Source organism: Alligator sinensis, unplaced genomic scaffold (genome assembly GCF_000455745.1).
Source record: "Alligator sinensis unplaced genomic scaffold, ASM45574v1 scaffold1099_1, whole genome shotgun sequence".
NCBI lineage: Eukaryota > Metazoa > Chordata > Crocodylia > Alligatoridae > Alligator > Alligator sinensis.
In genome coordinates this window covers 86,196-96,075 of record NW_005842903.1, presented here as the reverse complement: position 1 = coordinate 96,075, position 9,880 = coordinate 86,196, and the positions used below count along the sequence as shown (strand labels likewise).

Below are 9,880 nucleotides of genomic sequence, written 5' to 3'. Positions count from 1 at the left end.
CCCCCACACCACCACCACCAAGTCACTGCAGCAGCTTACCCAAACTCCCCAAGTGGCCCTCTGACCAAAATAAATGCCCACCTTGAGCAGAAAGAACTAAGGTTAGAGAAACCTAACCCTTCTCCCTGCACCCCTCCCCTGTCCCGAGTCCTTAGCACATGGCTAAGCCGATGCCATACTATGTTCACATGCACATGGGTGCAGCTGGTGCAGCTTCTTTCTGACCCAGACTCAGGATGGGCCAAGATCACCTGCAGCTCCCTGCACCCTGTCCTCCATCCCAAGTCCCTGGCATATGGCCGGGTCCAGCAGGAGCTGTGCCAGCTGTACTCTTGTGGCCTGAGGTGGTGCGTGGGAATACCGTGAGGCACCAGCCTGGCTATGTGCCAGGGACTTGGGGCGGGGGAAAGGATGCAGGGAGAAGGGGGCTGGGAGCTGTGAGTTATCTGAACCCAGCCAGGCTGGTGATATTCCAGGGGTCAAAAAAACCTGTGGGGAAAAAAAAGTGGAGCAGCACACGCAGTGGCAAAGTGTGCTGCCCAAAGCTGGAAGCTGGCTGGCCAGAGCCACACTCCGCTGTGGCAGAAGCAACACAGCTGCAGCCCCGGGAGGCCCCCAGGACCCCAGGTAAGGCTGTTGGGGCCAGCATAGTGTTGTCCTCAGCCTCCCCTACCACCTCTGGGTTAATTTGCCGCATGTCAGACTACGCATGGCACAGGCGTTCCCTGGGGCCAACTACCGGAGGCACAAGGTGCGTTGCCACTAGTTGTCCTCAGGGGACCAAATGCTGATGCATGTCTGGACATGGCCTTAGGCCGTGTCCATTCAAGCATGCACATGAGTTCTGAGGTGTTGCAAAATGCACCTCACGCAAGTGATTTGGTTTTCTGTGCTGTATATTTGCAGCAGAGCCAAATTTGGATACTGGGAAATTCTGATATAAAAAAAAGCACAAGGAAAAACTGGGCAGTGCACATGGCAGCAGCATGTGACACCTGAAACCGGTGCCTGGCTGGCCAGAGCCATGCTTTGACTGCTGGCCAGGCTCTACGTGCCAAGATTGGGGCCACTACATGAGGCTGCTGGGGCCAGCCCAGGTGTTGGCCCCAGCCTCCTCTGCCTCACCCAGGGCATTTTCCCCCATGTTAACCCCATGTGCAGGGGCGCATGCTTAGGGAAAAAGCAGTGGTACGAATTTGTGCCATTGCTTTTTTTCCCCTTGGCAACCTCATGCCCTTGGTCATGGGGACATGGCCCTAGAGGTCACATTCTGTGAGTTGAAGGAATAACTTGTCTTGTCTAATTCTCATTACGTTTCTAACTAAATATCGTTTTTCTTCATGAGTCAGCGTGGAAGAATTCCAGAATTCCACTCCTGTCCTTCAGACTAGACTACTCTCTTTTTTTTTAATTTAGAGGGTCTTGATTTACTGCATTCAGCCTCCAAACTAGCCTCAGATTAAAAAAAAAAACACACTTTTATATTGAGAGTCCCTATTTGCATTTTAAGGTTTGGTCCTCACCTGAGCTTCTCTAAAATTTAGATTCTATAATCTACTAATTAATCTCTTAGAATCCCATGGAGCAAGAAATTTCCCCTCTCCCCAACTTGAAAGAGTGAGAGAAAGCAATAATGTCACATTTTTCTATTTAGTTTATACTCTGGTTTGGAATCCTTGGACTGTGTAATTCTGTTGAAAACTCAATAATACTATTGACTGCATTAAGTGATTCCTTTGGAAAAATAAGAGACAGACAGACTGACTGATTTATAAAATTGTACCTACTTCATTTTATTCTTTTAATCTAGCCTCACAGGTTACAACCATATCAATATAACTAAAATTATAACTTAAAAAATAACCTACATTTTAAGGTTGACTTGAACTCATAAGTGGTCTTCTCACTTTTAATGCGAGTGACCTAAAAGACTTGGAAGCAATGATGATGTTTAAAGAACTCTGAAAATCTTTACTCTAAAACATTTACTGCTAAATTTAAAATGTCTGTAAAAGAATGGTTTTGGTTAAGTTAGGAAATCAAAAAGATATACAAGCAATTAGTTACTGTAGGAAAGAACAGTTAATTGGGAAAACCAGGCAGTGATAAGAGTGGATTCCAAGAGGCTATCAGGATACACTTCAGACTGAAGACCTAATCTAAAAATAAAACCACTTATTATGCTGTTTTATTCTCATAACTTTAGCTACTTGGTGTATGATATTAAAACTGTTAATGTACTTCATCACCTTACCAACACCTTACATTAATTTCACCAACAGCAGCAACAGCTCTGAGATTAGCACCTCTTACCATTACCTCTTAAACCAGAACATATTATTTCCATGTTAGTTCTGTGTTCTTAAGTCCTTTGGAGTTTTATCTCAAGGACTCCCAACAGCGACATTGGAACATATTTGGGTTTTTTTTTGCCTCAAATAGTACCACCTAAGTAATGTCATTCTTTCCTTTGCCCTCTATTTTCATTTTGAGATGTAGACTACCTCTTATTGAACCTAAAACCTTAATTAATTCCACTGAAATTTATGTTCTGTAAGTGACGGATTTGTTTTCTCTTAAAAACTCTTTAGGCAATACCCCAAAAGGTTATAGGCCTACATCCATGAGAGTTGCTGTTATACCATCCCTCTGGAATGCCATAGGGCTGTAGATTCAGCTCTCTCCTACGTAACATATGCACAGCATTATGGACTGCAGAGTAAATCAGGATTCTATGAAGGCATGCCTTAGCATAGACTTGTACTCTGAATGTTATAATCAGCTGCTGTCTGAACTGTTTTTTAATGAGGTTTGATATCTTTTTTCATAACAGAAAGGGAATACAGCCCTGCACATTGCATCCTTGGCTGGACAGGCTGAAGTTGTCAAAGTCCTGCTTAAAGAAGGGGCCACTATCAATGCACAGTCTCAGGTATGGCGATATTTTAACTCCTTTCTAAATATGATGTGGTGAAGTTTCATAAAACAGATTTATAAACAGTAAGTAGTAATGTACCCTTCCACTACCACCAGTCCTGACATATCAACCCTAGCATGACCTGCGGCCCAGAGGGTATTCATTGAAACATCTGATGGTGTGTATAAGTAGCCAACTGTACAATGAAGCCATTATGTGGTAGCATTGTAATACATACACAGACTGAGTTTTTGACTGAGATCTCCCAATAGACTTTGCCCCATGCAAACCATCAGTCTTAAAAACCCCACTATGCTTAGAAATGTTAAAATAATATTTTTGGCTTGAATTTGATGAGTGGAAGTGCAGAAAATAATTTCTTACACTGGCATTTCTCAAAAGCAAAGGCTTACTTATTGGTTAACAAGACTGTAGATGGGATAGTTTACATTATGTTAGATTTTTGCACTCTTTCTTCACATACTTGGAAAGAATCTAAATCAGAGATTTGGAAATGTACATTTGATTGGGGGAAATTCACCTCGTCTTGGCAGGGAATCCAACTGTAAAAAGAGTTCTGTTCATTTCAGTGACATGAGGCTTGGCCAGTCTTCCAAAATATATTGCAGAGCATAATGATGTCATTATAGAGACTAACCAATGGCAACACACTGGAAAATAATCGTCTTCCCATGCTTGTACAAAGCTGTAGTAACAGCTGCCTTGCTGCTGCTATTTCAGAGTTATAAACAACATGTGCTAGTTTTTCAGTAGAGAGGAATAAACTGCGAACTATTTAGACATTGGTTTGTTTTCTGAGGGAATCTGAGCATCTCAGGCAACATTATTTAGTACCAGCTGGCACATGGAAAAGGATCTATATATTAAACATACTAGCATCTTTATGCAAAAGACATCATTATGAAGGGTATAGTTATCCTGTGAAATATTTTGAAATAGGTCAGCAATGTAAATACTGCAGCTGGACACTAAATATGGCTGCATCATATGATGACCATTAATAATGTCTGTATAGACATGCCCATTAATAATGTCTGCTGGCCAGCTAAGACAATAAAAAAGTTAGCTTTGATTCACAGTTTACATTTATGTCATGTTAAATTCTCCAGAGCCCTTTAGCAGTTTAATGATGGCCACCAGTTCCATCCCCTTTGTGATGTATGGGGTGAGACAAAGAAGAGAGAGGTCTGCTTTAACAAAGCAAGCAGGTTGATACTGACATTGAAAAATCACAGAAAGCATAAAGATGGCATAATTAGCCCTATGCCATATACTTCCCTCTCAGAGTCTTCCGGAGTGGCCAAAAAGATGATCAGGTGTTTGAATGGCCGTGGCTAGGTGGAATTAGGGTTAATCAGAGTAGCTCTGTGTGTATGCCATGGTCCAACATATGCAGTCAACGCTTGAATTTTCCCCTGACCACTCAGGTCCTGTTCTCAGATCTGGAGATCTGACCTCTTACTGTGTGCAATACCTTGTATACAGTGAGGAATTACAACCTTATAATCAATGCGGGGACAAACAAACTGCTAACGGATATGTTTACAACATGTTTCTGTTGATACTTTCACAACATTATGTGGTATGTGGGGTAATTTGTAAAATTCTGCAAACAAAGCTAGCTTAATTTCAGGTATTTATCTCCATTTAGTAAGCTTCTGTGCTAAGTTATCTCAGGAAAAATGAGTTACTTCCCATGCTCCACCTCCATTTAATTGAATGCTGAGGAATGCTGTGATTCTTTTCCTTTAATCAAGAAATTAATTATTGCCTTCATAATCTCTTAATTGTATCATTCCCATGCACTTTCATTATCTCTTTACATTTATAAGTAGGTAAACAGACAGCTTTACTATTAAGATTTCAACTTTAATATGAAGTTGGCTTTAATGTTAAGAAATCAACATGAAAATATATTTACTTGTATCTTCCATATGTTAAATCAGGAATGCTTTGTAATAAGAAAAAATGTAGTGTATTCTGCCAAAAGCAGAAAACATTTTCACAATAAGCTTATGACTGCCACTCCAGTTTTAAGCACATTTATTATAAGCACTAAGTGTTCCATGTACTCTAGGCAGGCATTTGCTCCTTGAGTTTTGATCCAAAAGGAATTGACTCATAGGATAATGACAGGCAGATTCAGAAGGTAATGATGGACAATCTGGCATACTTGCTTATTTCCTACCCGCTGAAATCCATCTGACAGGAGTTCAGACAGTCAGAATAATGGGGAGAAGAGGTTATGTTATCAAGATATCTGCTGAAAAATTTGTCCAGCCAAATCATGTTGTGTTACAAACATTCTTAGGCTCAGCGGAGGATAGCTTTATATCCCCTTTTCTATTTCTCTTGCTTTTCAGGGAAGTGGCCTAAAACCTGTTATTAACCAAGAAAGCAGAGGTTAAAAGAAGTCAGGGAGAAATTTGAGGGGAATTATTACATTTTTACATAAGCATGGGTGAAGTTGTCAAGGGCAGGTCTGAACTGCCTCCCTGTTGAGCACAGGGGGGTCTGCTACAGAAACAGGTCCACTTGCTTATTCTTGCTTAGTGTGAGACCAGTCTGGGACAATTAAGCCATGACTACAAGTGCTTGTCTTTAAGACCTTAAGTGGGGCATGTATTCTTGTTCAGTCTAAATCGTGTACAAACCTAGCTTGTCAGTTTGGTCATGGACTGAGGAGTGCAAGTGGATGAGGCTTATTTCCTCAGTGGTAGTGCTGGTTTTTGAAGAAAAACATTTATGAATCTGGCATACTTTTCCAAGGTTTGTTGCACAATGAGTTGGGGCAGGTGGGTGTGACTTGGTTTTTCAAAGTCTGTCCAGCGCTCAGCAGGGATGCAGTTTATACATACTCTAAGAGACTACATTTTAAAAACCACACTTTTATTCTAGCTTAGTTTTGCCTAACCTTCTTCTTGTATTTCACTCCTTACTGTATCATTGGAAAGCCTTCTAATAGTGTGCTAGCATCTCTCATGTATTGTTTATTCTCTCATCCTCTCCCTAGAGAGGATGCTTTCTATTTTGTTAAAAAATAAATACAATGCTATGTGCTTACTTTAGAAAAGGCAAAATCAGAGAAATGTGCCTGGCACTTAAGACCATATGATGATGAGGTTTTTGATGGTCTTTCATTCTACAGTTTTGGAAATTCTCACTATTAAGTTCTGTCTTTTACACAGATTAATTTGTTCCTTCTTTTTCTGGAGTAATGATAAGTTTTTGGTCACTGGCTTCATCTCAGAAGTTTAGATTATTTTTTTAGCCAATGCAGAGAGCAGGTTTCATGTGTTTATGATAGCTTCTGGTGCTGAGAACTTATGCTGCGGTGTTCCACACTGAGGTTTCAGTGCTGCTGAAAGCCTCATACCCAGGTATAGCACATTGCTGAAGTCAAGCCAATAGGTGCTAAATTGGAGGTCATTATCTCTTAAGATAGGGTGGAGTCTCTAAGGCTGTTAAAGGGGACTGAAAATGTTCTTTGCTTGAATCTATGATAGTTTGGTATGAAACTAAAGAAACCAAGAAGACCACTAAACTATGGACTACATCAGCCAATTTTAGATGTGATCCTTTAACCAAAGGAGATTACACTGTCATTTTGAACTCTTCAGAATGCTTATTTTTGCTTACCAATTTCACCTCTGTCTGTATCAGATTGAGCATCAGTCGGTTGTTCTTTATTCAGGGCAGATACCATTGGAGCACTGGGGTGATTGATAGTAATGTCATTAGTAGTGAAGTTATTTACATATTGCTGACACTTGAGTACACGATGTCCCATATTGAGTATATGTTAAGTAATGTTTGCCAAGTGGCCAGAGTTGACTGGTGAAAAGGATCAGGGAGAGAATAACAAGTGAGGGGTTGCAGGATGTAGCCGTGGTTTGCCTCTCATCAGTCAGTTGGTTACATTCCTTGAAGAAGAAATCAAAACATTTTGGTGCATTGCCCTGGATCCCTGTAATTTCTGCTCAATCCAGTAGATGCTCCAGATTTGAATTGGCGATTGGCTAAGGGATGCACATTGTTTCCTTAATTGCCAGTTAATAGACTGGACAATAACTGGGTATTATGCCACAGGAAGCAATTGTGCTATGACACAGAGAAAAGGCAGATGCTATCATTTATTTTTTCTATAGCTAGCAAACTGTTTTACACATATATAGTCCCACAACATAAACCAGGTGTGTGTATATATACAACTATCAACAGGAAAGTAGGTAGAACAAGTGCATACTCTTTTAGTTAATGTACTGAAAAGGGACTCAGGAGAATTGATTTTCTAGTTTTGGTTTTGCTAGAGATTTTCTGGAAGACTGTAGACAAGTTATTCAGTTTTTATATGCTTCTGCTTCTCCTCAGTAAATTACTGCCCAACGCTGCCTTTTTCTCAAGATTTCTGTGATGTGCTCAGCAACTATATTTGCAACAGATGAATACTCCTACAAATATATAACAAATAAAATGGAATAGAAGAAATAAATAAAATAGAAGAAGCTTAAAATTTAGTCAAAGTAAATTCTAAAAAAGCTCATAAAAATTTAAAAAAACCAGCAAATTAATTTGTGACTGAAACTGTTGAACTGGTAGGGAAAACACTAGCAAATATAAAGGAGGAAGATTGAAGAGAATAGTATGAAGAGTTTGCTCAGTGCTTTAAATCCAAAGTTCCCATCAAGAAATACAGATAGAAAAATGAGACTATAAATGAAAAGAAACAATTCAGAGCAGGAATTGGCTTAGTGGCCACACTCAGAAATGAACAAAAATTAGTTATTAATGTGTTGAAGTATAGTGATAAGAGTGAGCCAAGTTATGAGGGCTCCACAGTGGTTCAATTTTTTTCGTCTATCACTGTAACTTTCCCTTTAATCTTTCTTAAAAATAGATACCGCATTGGTCACTTTTCCACCTTTGGGAACAGTTACTGCTATTAAGAGTATATTACATCCCCTCCTCAGTATCTCTGCTATTTCACACTTTATTTCTTCCACACCCCCAAAGAATGTCATCCGGTCATGGTGACTTAATACCACTGAAGTTTCTCAAGTTGCTCCATAGCTTCCTCTTTACATAAGTCAGTATCTGTCAAGGGCATTCTCATTTCCAGTAGAAATTCCCTGTGATAGAAATCTTTCCGCTGACTTCTATAAAGACTCAGTGAGATAAAGAGGAACTTACCGAATCTGTTTAGAACTGTTTACTATGATTTATATTGTAAATTGTGGTTTATACAGTGAATATCATTAAAAAATATTGACCTGCATCAGAATTTTACCACAAGTAATACCTGTAACACCACTGTTATGTTCCTGTACCTAGAATAAGGGAAATAACAGTACTCAAGAAAATGGCAATTTTATTGGCAACGACTGAAAGCAACATAAACTACCTTTTTCTCCCTGTGTGGGATATTACATAACCATGGAGTTGACTTCTAGGGTTTTAATATTTCTGTCTTATTTTGCCCTTCAGATTTCTGTTGTTATTAACAGGGCCATGTTTTTTGTCTTTCGTTTTTGAAGTAAAACTTCCAATTTTTAAAATCTGCTCCTTTCAAGTTAATAATTATCACTGTTAATATTGGAGAAGTAATTATCTATTTGTATATAAAGCATGCTGATGTAGTGGTTACACCTACACTTTTACCTACATGCTCATTACTTGAGATTTGTCAACTCCCTTATGTACATTAAAATAAACTGATCAAAACTAGTGTCATTTAGGATGTAAGAACCTGCTATGTCCAATTTGTGTCATCCAGTCAGTATAACATACAACGGGCAATGCAAATATGGTTGCACTTGCAAATATATTTTATTCCTGGCTAGCCGGACGAAGTCATCAACCCGATGGTCATACTTGTTAGATGCACTTTCACCTTAGGAAAATAGTGCTGGAAGGGATTTGTGAGGTCATCTAGTCTAGCACCCTTTCCAGCGAAGGAACATTCCCAACTAAACCGGCTTAGGGATGTCTTTCCGGCCAATGTCTGTCTAACCTGCTCTTGAAAATTTCCATGGCTGGACAATCCATAGCTTGTCTATGTACCATGTTCCACTATTCTCATAGTGAGAACATTCTTCCTAATCTCCAAACTAAATTCTTCCGCTGTACCTCAAGTTCATTGTTCCTTGTCCTGTTCCCAGTGGTCATAGAGAATAGTCTTGCTTGTTATTCGATGGGATGGTATTTTGTGTTTCTTTTAGCATGGCCACCTATGCTCAAAAATTCTTCTGAGTTTAAGACAGGAATTCAGAAAAAAAATGTGCCTTGGGTTATTTAGGAATTAAAGTGATCCACAGCATCACATCAATATTATGAGTCACATTTCACTGAATCTTCCACTCACCTCACCAGTCTGCTTCTTCCATTACTGAAGAATTTCCTTACCCTGATTCCTACTTTTTGTCTGAATTTCAGATATATAAAAACTGCCTGGGCCACTTACTGGTCTTTTCTGAAATGGTGCATGCAGTTGTATACAAGAATATTTGTGATGAAGTCTGATCCTTCTTGTTGATAAATTTCTGTTGGCCTCCCCCCACTACTTTGTCTCATGGGTCATGTTACTTGACTTAAGGACAGTTCTACCCACACACATTTTTTGGGTTGGGGACAAGTTTTGAAGATGGGCCCCCACCCCTCCCAGCCCCTCTTACCCACATACCTCTTAAGGGCAACTACTGAATTTTATATCATAGCTGGTCTTAGTTATGTTTCTGTAGTTTAAGCTAGAGTAATATAGCCTTATCATGGTTTTGATAAAAAAACAACCAAAGTTTAGTAAACTATGTAATTCCATTCATGACGCACTAGAAAAAAAATCACCCCCAGAATGTCCATCCCCTCTGATCTTCCCTGCCTTGCATTTGCATTTTCACAGACCTGAATTCTGCATATTGCTTAAGCTTCTATTCCACCCGGAAGAGC

General features: G+C 39.6%; 1 protein-coding gene across 1 annotated transcript in view; it reads left to right on the top strand.

Annotated features, from left to right (window-relative positions):
• Positions 1–9,880, top strand: part of LOC102378565 (ankyrin-2-like) — a gene marked incomplete at its 3' end in the record, with an annotated part of 143,923 nt that overhangs the window by 51,833 nt on the left and 82,210 nt on the right. Inside the window, exon 4 of the mRNA XM_025192212.1 lies at positions 2,834–2,932. Coding sequence (XP_025047997.1) covers positions 2,834–2,932 — 99 coding nt within the window. The remainder of the gene's footprint in view (positions 1–2,833; positions 2,933–9,880) is intronic.